At 36.0% G+C, this 17,564-nt stretch overlaps 1 protein-coding gene across 1 annotated transcript in view; it reads right to left on the bottom strand.

Moving 5' to 3' along the window:
• The window catches only part of SDCCAG8 (serologically defined colon cancer antigen 8), a 236,607-nt gene that overhangs the window by 145,910 nt on the left and 73,133 nt on the right, over positions 1-17,564 (bottom strand). The window contains exon 12 of the mRNA XM_008068997.2: positions 15,597-15,713. Within this exon, the coding sequence (XP_008067188.1) occupies positions 15,597-15,713 (117 nt within the window). The remainder of the gene's footprint in view (positions 1-15,596; positions 15,714-17,564) is intronic.

Raw genomic sequence — 17,564 nt, 5'->3', positions numbered from 1 at the left:
AACATTATACACTTATTAGAATGGCTATACAAAAGACTCATCAAACATTTTCAACAAATATATATGTGATTGCTTAATATGAATACCATTTTAAAAGCAGCTATTTTCATCTTGATTCTATTAATAAAATGTTCTGCCTGGCATACCACAACAAAGAATGAACTGGGAGTGAGAAGATCAGTCATCCAGGCCAGGCACTTTTGCTAATTAGTTAAGGTTCATTCTTTAGTTCACTATGCATTCATTCATTCATTCAATCAACAGATAAATATTTGTAGTAAGCCTTCTCTGTGCCAAGAACTAGAGACCAATGAAGGTAAGATATGGACCCTGACTTCAAGTACTTTACAGCCACTTCTGAAACGTACATTTCATTTCAGTTTTCTGTCTTTCCCTCTTCACCTGTTGTACCTCCTTTTGCCCTCTGGAAGTACATGGAACAATGCCTTGGCCAATTCTGTCCCCTTTGCCTGAATTGTCTTTACTTCCCACTCTCTACTCCCTCTAGACTAGGCTAATGTATGACTATCATAGTAGAACACATTTTTCTAAAATAAAAGTTTGATTGTCATACTTCTCATACCTTAGAATTCATCCGTTTAAAGCATATAGTTAATGGTTTTTAGTATATTCAGAGTTGTACAACTATCATCACAATCCATTTTCGAACATTTTACCCTCCAAAAGAAATACTGTACCTACTAGCAGTCACTCCCATTTGACCCCATTCCTTCAGCCCCGGGAAATCACTAATCTTTCTTTCTCTGTAGATTTGCCTATCCTAGACATTTCATGTAAATGGAATTATAGGATATGCTGTCTTCTCTGACCAGCTTCTTTCACTTAGCAAGGATCATCCATGTTGCAGAATGTATCATTACCTTATTCTTTTTCACTGCCGTCATATATATGTTTATATTTATGACATCTCACTTATCCGTTCACCAGTTGATAAGACACAGACATTTATGTTGCTGCTAATTTTGAGGTGTTATGAATAATGCTGCAATGGACACTCATCTACAGGTTTTTGTGTGGACATATTGATTTCTTGGATACAGACCTAAGAGGAAAATTGTTGGGTCGTATGATAACTCTAATGTTGAACATCTTGGGAAACTACCAGAATGTTTTCCAGACTGTATCACTTTACAGTCCTACCAGCAATGTATCAGGGTTCCAATTTCTCCACATTCACATCAACACTTGTTATTATCTGCCTTGTTGCTGCTGTTGTTATAGTCATCCTAGTCATTTTGGTTTCGGTTTGCAGTTCTCTGAGAGCTAATGATGTTGAGCATCTTTTCATGTGCTTATTCACCATTTGTATCTCTTCTTTGAAAAAATGTCTCGTCTGATATTTTGCCCATTTTAAAAATGGAGTGTATTTTTATGTTTAAATTGTAAGCATACTTTGTATATCCTAGATACCAGTCTCTTATCAGAGATAGGATTTACAAAAAGAATTTCTCCCATACTGTGAGGAGTCTTTTCATTTTCTTGATAGTGTTCTTTTATTTTTTATTTTTCTTTGAGTTGGAGTCTCACTCCATCACCCATTCTGTAGTGCAGGGGCACGCTCACGACCACCCCAGCGTCAACCTGTTGGGCTCTGGCGATCCTTCCACCTCAACCTTCCAAGTATCCGGAACTATAGGCGCGTGCTACTACTGCACCTGGCTAATGTTTTTTAAATTTTATTGTAGAGAGAGGTCTCACCACGTTTCCCAGGTTGGTCTCAAACTCACAGGCTCAGGCAATCCACTTGTCTCGACCTCCCAAAGTGCTGGGATTACAGACTGAGCCACTGAACCTGGCCTAATTTTTTTTTTTTTAAAGGACACGATCGGCCGATTTCTGTTGAACCTGTCACCCAGGTGGTAGGCATGGTACCCAATGGATGATTTTGCAACCCTTACATCCTTACCCCACTACCCACTTTAGGGGTCCCTGCTCTCTATTCCTATCCTTATGCTCATGCGTATTCAGTGTATAGGTCCCACTTACAAGTGATAATATGTGGTATTGAGTTTGTTTCTGCGATAATCTGCTTAGCATTAAGTTCTCTAGCTGCATCAATCTGGCTGCAAAGGACATGATTTTGTCCTTTTTATGGCTGTGTAGGGTTCCATGGTGTATATGTACTACATTTCTTTAGTCCACCGTTGCTGGGCACCTAGGTGGGTTCCATGCTTATGCTATTGAGAATAGTGCTGTGACAAACATAAAGAGATAGTATCTCACTGTGGTTTTTATATACATTTCTCTGATGGTTACTGATGCTGAGGGTTTTTTGGTATGTTTGTTGGCTGTTTCTACGCCCTTCTTTGAGAAGTGCCTGTTCATGTCCTTTGCTCACTTTTTAATGAAATTGTGTTTTTTTCCTTCTCACTTGAGTTCTTTATAGATTTTAGATATTAGTCCTTTGCTGGATGCATAGTTTGCAAATATTTTCTCCATTCTGTAGGTTGTCTATTAATGCTGTCGAAGGTTTCTTTTGCTGTGCAGAAGTTCTTTGGTTTGATTAGGTATCATTTATCAATTTTGTTTTTTGCTGCATCTGCTTTTAAAGCCTTGGTCATGAATCCACTGCTTAGGCTGATGTCCAGAAGAGAGTGTTTCCTATGCTTTATTCTAGGATTTTTATAGTTTGAGGTCTTACATTTTAGTCATTAGCCTATCTTGAGTTAATTTTTGTATATGGTAAGAGGACAGGGTCCAGCTTCATTCTTCTGCATATGCTTAGCCAGTTTTCCCATCAATGTATATTAAGATAGGGTACCCTTTCCCCAGTGTTTGTTTTTGTTGACTTTGTCAAAGATGAGATGGTTGTAAGACAGTGGTTTTATTCCTGGGTTTTCTATTCTGTCCTATTGGTCTACCTGTCCTTTTTGTACCATGCCATGTTGTTTTGGTTATTGTAGTAAAGTTTGAAGTTTAGCAATATGATGCTTCCTTTTTTTTTTTTTTTTTGCTTAGGATTGCTTTGGCTATTTGGGTTCTTTTTTGCTTCCATATGAATTTAGGTATTATTTAATACTTAATACTTATATAAAACAATGCTGATAATTTGATAGGGACTGCATTCAATCTATAGATTGCTTTAAGCATCATAGACATTTTAACAATAACAATATAATTCTTCCAATCCATGAGCATGCAATGTTTTTTCCATTTGTCTGTGTTAGCTTTGGTTTATTTTATTTTATTTTATTTTTTTGAATTGGAGTCTCACTCCATTGCCCAAGCTGGAGTGCAGTAACATGCTCACAGTCACCCCAGCATCGACCTGCTGGGCTCAAGTGATCCTTCAGCCTCAGCCTTCCAAGCAGCCGGAACTACAGGCTAATTTTTTGATTTATTGTACAAATGACGTCTTGCCAAGTTGCCCGGGCTGGTCTCCAAACCGTGGGCTCAGGCAATCCTGTCACCTCAGCCTCCCAAAGTGCTGGGAGTTTTGATTTCTTTAGGTAATGCTTCATAGTTCTTTTTGTAGAGATGTTTCACCCCTTTGGTTATATTCCAGAGTATTTTAATTTGTTTTGGCTATTGTAAATGAGATTATGTTCTTGATTTGGTTCTCAGCTTGAACATTGTTGTATAGAAATAAGCTTATTTTTGAGCATTGATTTTGTATCCCAAGACCTTACTCAAGTTGTTTATGAGTGCTAGGAGTCTTTCGGTGGAAGCATTATATATATATTCATATCATCTGTGAAAAGAGATAAATTTAACTTCCTCTTTTCCTTTTTGGAAATTTTTTTCTCTTGCTTGATTGCTCTGGCTAGGGACTTCCAGTACTATGTTGAATAAGAATGGTGATAGGATCCTTTGAAGCTCAAAAGCTTTAAATTTTGTTGGTATCCAATTTATCTGTTTTTTTCTATTGTTTCTTGTGCATTTGGTGTCATGTCTAAGAAACCATTGCCTAATTCAAGGTCAAGAAGATTTATGCTTATGTTTTCTTCTAAGAGTTTTTGTAAGTTTAGCTGTCATATGCAGGTCTTTATCTATTTTGAATTCACGTTTGTCTATGGTATAAGGTGGAAACTCAACTTAATTCTTTTGCTTGTGGGTATCCAGTTTTCCAGCTACTTTTTCATCTACTTTTCTTCTCTCTTCTTGTTTTTATAGCTAGGACAATTCTAGGGTCCTTATTGCTTTCTTGGCCATTGAAGTAAGTCTAAACTCAGCATTTAGATACTTCAAACCTCAGGCTCTGCTCAAGAAAAATCATCAGTAAGCCATATTCAGGTAACAGATTAATAAGATATATAGAAAGATATATCCACATATAGATTTTAAAATATAGGTATAAATAGATATTTGACCCCTCCATTAGTCTGTGTTGAGTCCTCCTTTAAACTAAAACGTGCCTGGTTCTTGTAATATAAACTATTGTATGGCTTAAATCACTACATACATAGTGGATCTTAAGTAAATTAGGAAAGAAACACTGACCCTGTGACAGTCCTAGTCTTCTGATAAACTAAGTTGTAGAGACTAGTTGAAAACAACAACCTGACGTTTCGAATGCAAACACCTCTCAGTATTAGTGAATTCAGGTTTCTATGCAGAATAGTGTTAGTAAGCTAAAGAAGAGTAATAATAAAGGTAGCACTTGCAGTCATGGGGCAATATTTCAAGTAGAACAATCCTTTTTCTTCCATCTTTTTAAGATCTCCCTAAAAGTTTATTTTTACCTTCTCTTTTTCCTTGTCTGCTGCTCTCTAAAAAGACATGAGCATTCTCTCATATTCTAATGACAACTTTCTTTTCTTTTCTTTTTCTTTTTTAAGTGAGAAAGCAGAATTTACTGAGAGGACAGAGAAGCTCCCACAGTAGGAGGGGACCCAAAGGGGTTGCCCCTAATGGGAACTTTCAATAACAACTTGACTCACAAAGACAAGCTAATGCCACCACTCACATGATTTATTACCAAGGACATAGAGAGGGAGGGGGGAAGCCATCAGAACTTCAGTTGTAAGTCTACATTCCCATTCCAGAAATTCTCAGGGACGGCAGAAGGCAGGCCAGAAATAAAGACCCTGCAGCTTTCTTGTCTTTTCCCTAAATGTTAGTGCTAATTCACTTAAGTACAGATGTTAACACCCAAAAGGGTTAAATTAACTTGGCCATCTGTTGAGGAGAGTAATGTGAAAATCTAAACACCTTGTAACTTATTAACAATCATGAGCAGCCTAGAGTTATATCTAGAATTTCTGTCTAGGGCAGTCTGTCTCACACTGGACTCCAGTGTCTGTTAGAGAAATATACCAGGGATATGAAATCTCTACGATAATTCAACATTTTTAAAACTTTCATTTTGATTTTTTTTTTTTAAATAAAAACTGCAAAACACTCATGCCTGTAATCCCAGCACTTTGGAGGTTGAGGCAGGAGGATTGCTTGGGTCGAGGAGTTTGAGACCAGCCTAGGTATCACAGCAAGACCTCACCTCTACAAAAAATCAGTGATTAGCTGGGTATGGTTGTACATGCCTGAGCCCAAGAGGTGAAGTCTGTGGTAATCTGTGATCATGCCACTGCACTCCAGCCTGGGTGACAGAGTGAGACTTCAACTCAAAAAGAAAAAAAAAAACCCTCCAAAACAAAAAGTTAATATAATCATATCCTCGGTCATCTGTGTCCAGAACTGCCACAGCATTTCACTCCATAGTTGCATCAATGAGGGAACCAGGTAAAAACAGAAAGTGAAAGCAATAACTATTAATGCTATGTTTCTCAAGCAGGAATCCACCGATATATTTCTGATGATCACGAGTTCACATACGTAAGAAACTCTGGCCAAGGATATATAACTTCACAGGTTTTTGCAAAAGTTGGTTACTCCCCCAAAATACTACCTTTGATAGTTTGCTAGTGCTAAAATCTTTCCAGTAAAACTGAAATTTTATTTCAGAGTGGAGATTTAATCCTTATTGCAAATTAAATGATGTCTTTCTTGTAATTCAACTTAACTGTCAAAAGACTAGACATTTTATTGTTTTATTACTAATCATAATGAAAATACTGAAAATTGCTGATGGCAGTAAAAATACATTTTTACAATCTTAACAGCAGTGCCATTTTTATAAAATAAGGGCGAATAATGGAAAATAAGAAATAAAACTCAAGACTCCATGTAATTTTTACTGATTGTATTAATACTTAATTCATAATTAAGAGGAGTTGAGAAACAATTCCTATATGTTTCTAAAAATATAAGAGTTTAGAGCTAGAGAAAACCTTAGCTATCACTTGTCCAAGTGTTCCACTTCCCTGGGAAAGAAACCAAGGTTCTGAGAGGTTTGCTGAAAAGCCAAATCAAGATGTCAAGTCTTTGGATTCATGATCCTCAGGTAAAGTAGTTGCCTGCATATTCTGTGATTCGCCTTTCATCACAAGTCGTGTGGTAATCCTCCATAAGTCATTAAGATAACTGTCAAATCTTTATTTCTAAAAAACTAATGCTAATCGATTCTATCACTGTTAATAAAATGACATTTTATGTGCTGAAATTTGAAAATCTTAAAATTTTCCCACTACATAGAAAATACTACAAAGGAAATGAAAACCAAATGCAAACGTTCCCCCAAAATAATATAACTTCTGTGCTTGGCTGGAGGGCACACAGTATAGTATAAGTAGGTAATAATACTGAGATTCCAAGTGTTACAGAAGACAGAGAAGTGGCACTTGAAACATTGATGTCAGCTATACAAAATCCTGTGGAATCAACAGACACATATGTTCCTTGAATGCACCTTCCTTTCTTACCCCAATTTCTTTGCTCAAACTGCCATGTTGACTGAACCAAATGCCTTCCTTTCTTATCTATGCTGGGCAACATCCTAACCACCACGTAAGGTTGTCATCTTTCCCTGTCCTAAGTCAGGGAAAGTAGTTTGCTGAAAATTACTATGTTCTTTTTGACATATACTTATTTGCATACCTGTCTTACACACTCCCTTCCAACAGAAATTCACTCTAGGCCAGTACAGTGCACACAATGTACGACTATAGAATTCAGGCAACATGCAAAGTTTAGGGCAAAAGGACTCTAAATCTGAAACAGTGGATGTTCTCTTCAAGATCTATAATTATCCTTTAAAAGTATATGCAAATGATCACTTTGAAGAATAAGGAGCAACACAGAAAACGCTTAAGATAATGTTAAGTGAAAAAGCAAATATCAAGATTATATCTAGGCTATGTTTACTGCTTGCAATTATTATATATGCATATAGGCAAAAAGTTGAAGGTAAAACAGAAAAAAAAAAATTTGCTGTGTTTGGTGATACAATTATTGGTTTCTGTTAATGTGCTTATGTTTATACAATAAACATTGTTTTAAAATGTATACACATGTAGTAATTAGTAATATTCATACTGAATATTGGTACTAATATACCTGAACTATTAAAAAAAAAACATATGGAGCTGTCTTATGTCTAATGCATCTCAGTTTGTGGGTCAGTATGGACACATTCAAAGAACTGTTGCCACCTGGTAACTACCAGAACCACAGACTTGGTACCTGAGAAGACACTCTACAAAGTTGGTAGATTGGTCTGGTAAATCAACTTTTACAGTATGTAAAAAAATTTTTAGAGTCAAAATATGTATCATCCACTGAAATTGAAAATATAGCAAAATTTGTATTTGTTTACGGCTAGTAGATGAACCTTACGAGTTCCTTAAAACAACAGTTCCCAACTTTTTTGGTATTAGGTACTGGTTTTGTGGAAGATAATTTTTCCACGGAAGGGTGAGAGGGATCCTTAAGCATTAGATTCGCATAAGAAGTAAGCAACCTAGATCCCCCTCACATGTGCAGTTCACAATAGGGCTCGGGCTCCTATGAGAATCTAATGCCACCACTGATCTGACAGAAAGCAAGCTCTGCTCATCCGCCGCTCATCTCTTGCTGTGCAGCCTGGTTCCTATCAGTCCACAGACTGGTACCAGTCCACAGCCTGGGAGTTGGGGACCCCTGTCTTAAAACACAGAAAGATTCTTGGAGTTCAGTTTACAGTTGTATATTCCTATCCAAAGGCAAACATGCATTTCTAAATGCTTATCCCCTAAGGCATATTATTTCTAAAAGAGCTTGTTTTGTTTCCTGTTTGTATCTTTTGCTTCTAAATAGCAGTAAATTGATATTTTGGGATAGATTTTTTTTCTTGCTTATACATTTTATTTTTTAAAATAAATTATTATGGTGAAAAGCATATCATCTTTGTTGGAAAATCAAATGACAAAAATTTATAGACTCTTTTTTGAGCATATGACTTTAATACACAGTATTTATAGATACTGCCAGAGAACAACTGCTCAAATCATTTTCAAAGTTACTTATGCTAATTCTCCAAGGATCTTCACCTTGGTATTATTCACCAGATTGAATTGGAACTGTTCCTTTGTGAAAAAAATTGAATTTTACTGCTAATTTTGTGACTTTACCAATATAATGATTTAAAATGAAGATAGTAATTGGTGTGGTGTTTTAGAACAATAATAAGTTCAATCAATAAAGACTTTTATTAAATGGAAATATTTGAAATTATTTGGAGAATCTAATAAATCCTATTTGTCCCATTCAAGCATTACCCAGGACAAGAACAAAAGAGGCTGATTTATTAGACATACGTGAGACTGAAGAATTTTCTCAGAATTCTTGGTTAGGCTGTGATAAGAACACAAATTTATCTAAGTATGCTGAACAATGCTTTAGGGCATACTTAGAGAAGATGCTATAAAAAAAGCTTTATTGCATCACACACATGGAACCAGATTCTCCCTCTCATGGGCTGTAGCCAGCATGAAGTTCACACTACATTAATTTGCACTTGTCGATATGCTGCTTTGCAAGTATTCTTAAGGCATGTTCAAATGTGTACTCTGACTCCTCAACTAGAATATAAACTCCCTAAGGGCAGGACCTGGCTCTTCTAGTCATTACCCCCTGCCCCCAACAGTATCTAGTATACTGGTCTGGATAAGCCAAGCCCTCTGGAACTGTTGTTGTCTTGGTGAGAAGCAGGGACCAGGAAGTGCTAAGCCTACAGACGGAGAGAGGGTGTAAAGAATACTGGAGAGCAACTCTGTCATCACCAGGACCGAGTGATTACATGTGCCAAAGGCATGCCCAAATGGCCCCTCTCCCAGTCATTTTTTAGAGAGAGAGAAGTGAGACTGCAGGTGGTAGTTGGATAAGTCTCTGAAGTCTGGCTCTCAAGAAGTCATCCATTATCTTAGCATATTCCCCAGAAGCCTTCTGAAGAGAGTACATAGCTTTACAGACACAAAGCAGAGAATAGAACTGAACAAAATTTTACTTTAATCTATAGGTGCTAGGTTTCAAGTAGAAAAGACTAACACTGCTGTTATCCACTTTTAACAGATATGGTGGTGTATTTCTAAGACATTTCCAAAATCAAGCAGAAGACAGTGGACCTCTGAGGTTCATTAGTTGGGTCTTTAGGTAAATCACATTGTTGCTACTATTTAAAACTAAAATTTTCAACAAAAAAAGTTCCATAGCTTGTTGCAGCAAATTATTTCAATCTTCTTACTGTCAAAAAATTCTTATTTCAGGCTATTGTGATTTCTAGTTCTTAATTAAATCGCTTTGTTCTTGTTCTTTCCATATTGAAGATTCAAATCAGGTATTTAACTTTCTCCTTGAAATAATCTGTCAAATCCTTGAAGACAATGAAGCAATGTTTCAGTTTTTTCTAAGTAGAAAGGTACAATTCTTTACTTTTCTTTATTGTTTTTATAATTCTCTTGCCTTAAATAGGACTGGCTTTTAGGACTTGCAGGGCTCCCTCTCATCCCTACACAAAGCCATACAAAAATAGATGCACTTCTTTCAACAGTCTAATTAAGTCACTTGAATTTAGGAACTAATTCCTATGTTGATATACTCCATCCTTAATGTCAGTATCCAAATGCTGACTCATACTGCTGTAGATATAAGCAACCCTCAAATCCTTGCTTACCCTAATTTTTTCGGCCAAAATTTCCTGATGTATTTCTTTTGTATATGTTCTCCACCCTAAATATTTGCTTTGATTACTCCATTAAGGTCATTTTGAACTTCAGTGTTTCCTACTCACTAGTAGCCATGACTCCAAAGTTATAACTTACACAATAAGGACAAGAAAAAAAAAGCTTTATATATCAGTCTTCCTACCTCAGAAAAATAAAATTGATAACAACCTAAAAACAAAACTGTAAATATAAAAAAAAGCTTTGCATTTTTTTTCTGAATTGGAGCCTCACTCTGTCACCCAGGCTGGAGTGTAGTGACATGCTCACAATGCACCATAGCTTCTGCCTCCTAGTCAGGCAATTTTTCTGCCTCAGCCTCCCAAGTAGCTGGAACTACAGGCATGTGTCACCATGCATGGCTATTTTATTTTAGATTATTTTATTTCATTTCATTTATTTTTTTGAGTCAGAGTCTCACTCTGTCACCCAGGTTGGAGTTTAGTGGCACACTCATGGCTACTGCAGCCTTAACTTGCTGGGCTCAGGCATCCATCTACCTCAACCTTCCAAGTAGCTGGAACGACAGGTATGCACCACCATGCCTAGCTAATTTTTTGATTTATTGTAGAGACAAGGTATCAGCAACTTGCCCAGGCTGGTCTCGAACCCCGGGGCTCAGGCAATCCACTTGTCTCTGCCTCCCAAAGTGCTGGAGTTACAGGGACAAGCCACTACACTCAACCTTATTTTATTTTTGTAGAGACAAGGTCTTGCCATGTTTTTCAGGATGGGTTCAAACTCCTGAAATTAAGCAATCCTCCTGCTTCGCCCCCCCCCCCCCCAAAGTGCTGGGAATACAGGTATGAGCCACCACACCTGGCTAGCAGAGGAAATTTAAAAATAAAGTATTTTTTTCTATACTCAAAGAGTTCGGCAACTTTTTCTGTAGAGGGTCAGATAGTAAATATTTCAGGCTTTGTGGGCTACATGGTCTCTGCCACAACTCCTCAACACTGCTGCTGTAGCAGGAAAGTAGCATTAGGCAAAATATAAACAAATGGGTGTGGCTGTGTTCTAAAAAAACTTTATTTGTAAAAACATGCAGCAGGCCAGATCTGGCCTGTGCACCTTAGTTGGCTAACACTTTTTTCTGGATACAGGATAACATGGGCATGTTGAATATGCATACATGCCAGTATATGTAAATGGGAGTGTATATATGTACATTAGCATACCAAGTCTCTGTTTGCCTACCCCTGTGGTCATGGTAGTTTCACAGACATGTATCAGTGTAGTCATATGGGTCCTGTTTAGAAGGGCCTGGCGCTTGCAGTTTAATGCTCTGTGGTCAATGTCTTGAAATTCTTTATCATTTTATCATAGAATTTGTGTTTTGTAAGCACAGTCTGATAGAACAATGGAGCCTGTTCTGCAGTATGTGGTCTTGTCTTTCCTGTCTTTTTGTAGTGCTGGGGTAGTTCTTAGAAGTGTGTCTTCCTCCAGCTTCCTCTTTCCTGTTCATGCCTTGCTACTGTTGCTTCCCTTTACCCAGGCTGGGACCAGGTCATATCAGTGTGTGTGTGTTGGGGGTAGTGGTGGTGGTGGTGGGTGGTGTGTGTTCTGCTGTTGTCCTTTGTCCCCATCAGGATCTTGTACATGAGTATGGAGGGTTGGGTTAAGCATGCTCATCCCTGGCATCTCAGGACAGGACTGAGGTGACTCTCCCTGCACCAAGCTAGCAGTACCACAGCACACTCAGGAGATTCATTGTAGAAGCTTTTACCCACCCTGATCTGAGTACCAAGTGTGTTCCAGTGTGGAAGTTGCAATTTCTTGGGGGTCACCTGTCTGACCTCCTTGGGATGGGAGAATGACCGCCACACTCCATGCTGGGGCATCATGGTGTATAGGTCCTGTGGCTATAGGAAGGGAGAAACCAGAAGTTGATGGGCCACATGTGCATGCCCAATACAGGTCAAGGAGCACCTGTGTTGTCTGCACTGCCCCATGAGTACTCTGTGCTGAAGAAATCTGACATCAAATTATAAATAAAAAAAAACCACCATGAGTGGTCAGAGAAAGAGACAGAAAAAGATTGAAGAAGAAAGGAAAAAGTTTTATATTTTAGTTTTTTAATATCCTTTCTTTCCTGCTCTCTGAACAAAGGTCCTGTATTTTCACTTGGTACTGGACCTTAGTCTACACTACAAAGAATCATCTTCTGAGATTCATCTACCAAAATGGAAGTTGACAAAGAGAATTCCACGTATGCATCACTCATTTCAGGTCAGCTAACCCTTGTAATACCGGGGTTCCTGCAGCATTCCTAAATCTTAAATACAAGACTTGGAAATTAATTACGTGTTTGGAGTTTCAGAATCTAAGGAGCTCCTTTTGGAATATGATGATCAGGAATGCTGTAGGGTAGTCATTTCCCTCAAAGAGTTTACTACAGGATTAATTCATATTTCTTTAGAATGATGGCAAGCCATTTTATAAATATAAAGCACAATCAAAACATTATTATGAAATTAAATAGACAACATACAAAGAAAGATACAATTTTACTAAGATTTCTTTTTTTTCCTATTAAAGAGGGCAATATCAAACATTGCAACATTTAAAAAATTGTTTTCCTGATTTGAATAAACAAACTGTGGAAGACAAACATTTTTTGAGATAAAGACATTTGAACACAGGCTGGGTCTTATGTGAGATTAAAGAATTATTGTTACTACTGTTAGGAATGATAATAACAGTGATTGTGTAAAAGATCGTAGATGCACATGAGTATTTATGGGCAAAATAATATAATGTTTGAGATGCATTTTAAAAACTTCAGCAAAAGGAGAAGAGACAGAGAAGAAGAGGAAGGTGAAGAGAAGACGAAAAAGATGACAAAAAAAGATAACGAAGGCAGCAATGAAGACAGGAGTTGAGAGAAAAAAATGTGAGAGAGATGAAATAGGGTTAGCAAAATGATAAACGTAGGTGATGGCAATGTGGGGATTCATCATATATAATTTAACCCCCATATATATTTTTAAATTCCCATGCCGAAGTGTATGTATATGTATGCGTGTGTATATGTGTATGTGTATGTGCGTGTGTGCCTACTGCCTACAAAAATTTCTAATAAAAATCAAGGCACAGATTTTTCATTCTCCTCCTCTATACCAAATGCCTTTTTTTTTTGGTGCAAGAAGCATCCTCTGGGGCTGACAGGAATTCTGTAAGCTGAAGAGATACAAAGGAGTCGATGGGAAGGATAATCTGCCCATCGGTTTCTGACACAATATAAAGAAGAAAAGAAGAAAGTGGGTGGAAGAGACTGCCATTGTTACTCTCCTAACCTTTCCTTCTAATTATGCCAGAGTCAAGGCTCAGGTCACAAGGAAAATTATTTAGGTGGTCAACCATTTGCCCTATTTTGTATACATCAAAAAAGCTCTTGTTCTCACCACATTCCAATCTCACAGTTTCCCACCTACTTTAAAAATGTATCAAATGGTCAGATTAACCAAAATATGAATAAAATGACTATATTATGAAGAACACCTTGTTTGCTAACCTAGAGAAAATCCTCTTGTGATGCTAAATTGCAAGATATATAACACTTTAAATTTTTAATATACTTTATATTATTGTAGGTATTGCAGATAAATGCCCAGCTTTTAAAAGTTAAATGTAAATTTCTCTCTTGAGTGCAGATGGTGGCCAAGCAAAGTAGCTCTTTGGTCTTACAGACAGAAGGTCAGGTCATGGCTGAAAGACCAAAGAACAATTGCTGCTTTGCTACTCCAAATCATCCATGGAATGAGACACCACTACTTTCTTTTTTGAAACTGTCTGTTCAATACATAATAGTTACAAAGAGTACCTATAAGATTTCCTCACATTCTGTCCAAGAAAAAATGGTAACAAGCACATCACATCGCAAACATCTTGTAACAGTTCAGAGGTTTTATTCCTAACGTTATAATCCTCTAAAAAGGCACATCTCTATCTAAAAACTTATCACTAAAAATTACTATGACAACCGTTTATATTTAACTATTATTATCAGGAAATGTTTACAAATGAAAACTGCTCCTTTAAAAATGCTGCAACTTTAGACTCCATACAGTTATATTAAAATGAAATTTAATATTGCAAAGACTTCTACTATTGCAAAATACTTCTAAACAAGTTATTCATTTACCAGTGATATTATACGATTATTGTTCCTATTTTTTTTCCTCTAGAATGTTATCATAGAACTTTAACTCAGAGACTCCTGATTATATTTTTCTAGTTAGTCCAAAATATTATGGTGGCAGAATGCCATAGAATAATACAAAAAGCATTTAATAATGCTAGTGAGTATGCCAATATGATACCTTTTAAAGAAAAATAATAATGCATCAGGAAAGAACATTTATCTGTGATTTACTTAGTTGTTCTAGGCCTTCAGCCCCTGACAGAAAGGATTTCCCATTCCACTATCAGGCACGCCCCCAACTGGATGAAATAAAATAGTTTCATTATTTGCACATGTTAATAATGAAAAATCTTCTGAAAATTAAAAACCTGTTATAACACTTTGAATATAGTGGTACAAAAGCAGAATTTTACTTTAGTTGTCAGGATTTTAATTTAGTACTAGGGATTTTAGTTAAGACTTGAAAAACTTTTTGTACTAAATTTCATTATCACTTTCATTTTCAATCCTTTTCCCAATTGTCATAAAGAGTTGACTGGATTGAGAAGGAAAATATGTTGAAAGTATGATTAAAAGCGTTGAACTAGAATTTGAAAAACATTTACTTACAGCTACCTACTTGTAAATTCTGAAACAATTTCTTTAAAATATTGACACTAAGGACTCAATCTTATTATTTTAATTAACTAGATTAACCAACATGCTTTTGTTGAATATAAAGTCTAAAAACTTTCCAGGTCCTGTACTAATAGGACATAAAAATAGAAAATCAAAAGTCAATCTATTAGAACTGCCTCTTTAAAAACCGTATCCATGTTGTCAATTAAAATTGGAGTATCTACTTGATCTCAACAAAGATATAACATAAAACATCTGTTCAAACTGAAATTGAAGTAAGCAGCTCTTCCCCCCACCATTTCTAATGTCACTGTATTTAGGCTTCATGAGCAAACGTATTCATGGTTATCTTAGTTAAAACTGGTTTCACTCTGCCAACAATCAATTTGATTGACATATTTACATATCAACTCATCTCATCTTACGAATTTTAAACTTTTTCATTTAAAATTGGATTCAAGTTGGCATGTTTCAAGAACTTTATGTATGTATATTTTAGGTTCAAACTGTGCATTAGAACATTTTTTTACTTTTGTAAGTAATAGATACACATATCCAAATGTATATTTATGACCTGTCAGATTGGAATTTTATATGCATGCTGCTGTATTCTCACCATTTCATGTAAAAGGTGATAATTTTAGGCACTATAAAAGAAATTCTTTTAACAGTATAAACTGGATCATTCCATTAGTTAGAGACAATAAAAATAAATAGCTTAGGAATAAAACCACATCAACTTCAGAAAGAATTATAGTTATGCCTGTGTCATCTCTTACCTGATCTTTAATTTCAAGATCCCTGTTAGTTTTTGTTCTGTACTCCCTGTGCTCCTTTTCTGCCTCATCCTTCTCCATTTTGGTTTTATTCAGCTGGTAGCGTAGTTCTCCACACACCTGTTAGATTGCAAAAATTAGATCAATACCTGCTAGAATCTACAAGGCAATGCCTGCAATTAGATCTTTTGGTGCCCCCTAGAGGTCTTATAGATAAAACACAATAAAACTTTTCCAAGAATGGCATTTTCTCTTCGAATATTCAACATGACTTGTTAATAAGATTTGGAAGCAAAAATAGGGATTACTGAGTCTGTTTCAAATTATAGATTAAAAAATTAATAGCTAAAGAATTTCAGTAATGTGCCTAAGATTCGTTTATAGAAAATAACAGTTTCAGATGCATATATCAACCAAAATGCATCTAAATTTTAAACAGAAAAAATTAGTAATTAAAATAGTAAATAGTAAACTGTTATTATTCACTCATATTGTTATGGTTAAATATTCATTCTATCTCATAAAATTTTCTTTTTAATACTTCATAAATTACACTTTAAAAGAAATTTTATAAGGGAATTTTTCTCTCTTGTAGTATATTATTGATATTTAGGTATATAGTACTCAGGACCTATAGTAAGCTTTGTAGATAACATCAATCTTATCGTGCACAATACTATGTATTCAAGCTAAGGAACATTATCTGGCAAAAGTCATAGATTAGAACTAAGCATACTATGCACTTATAACTGTAACATTCAATACAAAAAGAAAATACGTATTTAAGTGGAATCGTTTTAATATATCATTAAAAATGAACAAAAAGTATCTTAAAAGTATTGTGTATCAGCCTTTATAGTTGATACTAAGAACTTTATTGTTGTTGTTGTTTTTCCAACCTTGGGCTACTTACAGACATAGAAATGTATTTGGAAAATGTAATTAGCAAAGACATCTAAACAAGAAAATTATAAACCTTTTGAGATAACTGAGAACCTGTAGAAAGATCAGTTAATACACAAGTCTGCTAAGTCTGTTTCTAATTTACAAATTCAGGTTTATAAAAATCATGTATTATCTCATGACTATCCTTACTTAAAACTTTTAAATTTTGGTATTACTCCAAAAATAATTATTTTGGAAATCTTAAAAATTAGTTTCATCATTAATATGGTTTGAGAATATACTAAAGTATATTTAAAGTATGCATTTAAGCTGGGCGAGGTAGTGCCTGCCTGTAGTCCTAGCTACTGGGGAGGCTAAAGCAGAAGGACTACTTGAGCCCAGGAGTTTAGGACTGTAAGTACACCATGATCAGGCTTGTGAATAGCCATTGCACTCCAGCCTATGCAACATAGCAAAACCTCAGCTCTAAACAAGTAAAATAGAACCTAAAAAAAAAATTAGTAAAATAAACTGGGTTTAAAAGTTATAGTGACAAGACAGAAGAAAAAGTCAGTAAGCTTCTTTTCATGGCCTTCAGAAAGCTAGTACAAGAATTAAGTTACTAAAAATTCTATTTGAAATTCAAATGCCTACATGTGGGAGAGTGGATTCTTCTCATTTTGAAAAATTATGAATTTATCAATGGTATTAATTTTGGAGCTAAATAAAATTTAACAATTAGGAGTGCCAGGAAAAGATTTAGAGGGGCCCCATTTTATTTCCTCTCAATTCTTCAATATTCCAGTCTATTTGATTTTTGTCTACGAATAAAATGGAGAAAAAATCAAATTGATAATGCCAGAAAATAATAATTAAACATGATGTTTAAAACCCAACACAAGCCGGGCTCGGTGGCTCAGCCTGTAATCCCACGCCTTTGGGAGGCTGAGGTGAGTGGATTGCCTGAGCCTGCGGGTTCGAGACCTGCCTGGGCAGCGAGACCTCATCTCTACAATAAATAAAAAAATCAGCCGGGCGTGGTAGCGCATGCCTGTAATTCCAGCTACTTGGAAGGCTGAGAAGGAA

This window comes from Carlito syrichta, unplaced genomic scaffold, assembly GCF_000164805.1.
Source record: "Carlito syrichta isolate Samal-C Ts95f unplaced genomic scaffold, Tarsius_syrichta-2.0.1 Scaffold311719, whole genome shotgun sequence".
In the NCBI taxonomy this organism is placed as follows: domain Eukaryota; kingdom Metazoa; phylum Chordata; class Mammalia; order Primates; family Tarsiidae; genus Carlito; species Carlito syrichta.
Note: the sequence above shows the minus strand (reverse complement) of the source record. Positions and strands in the feature narration are given on the sequence as shown.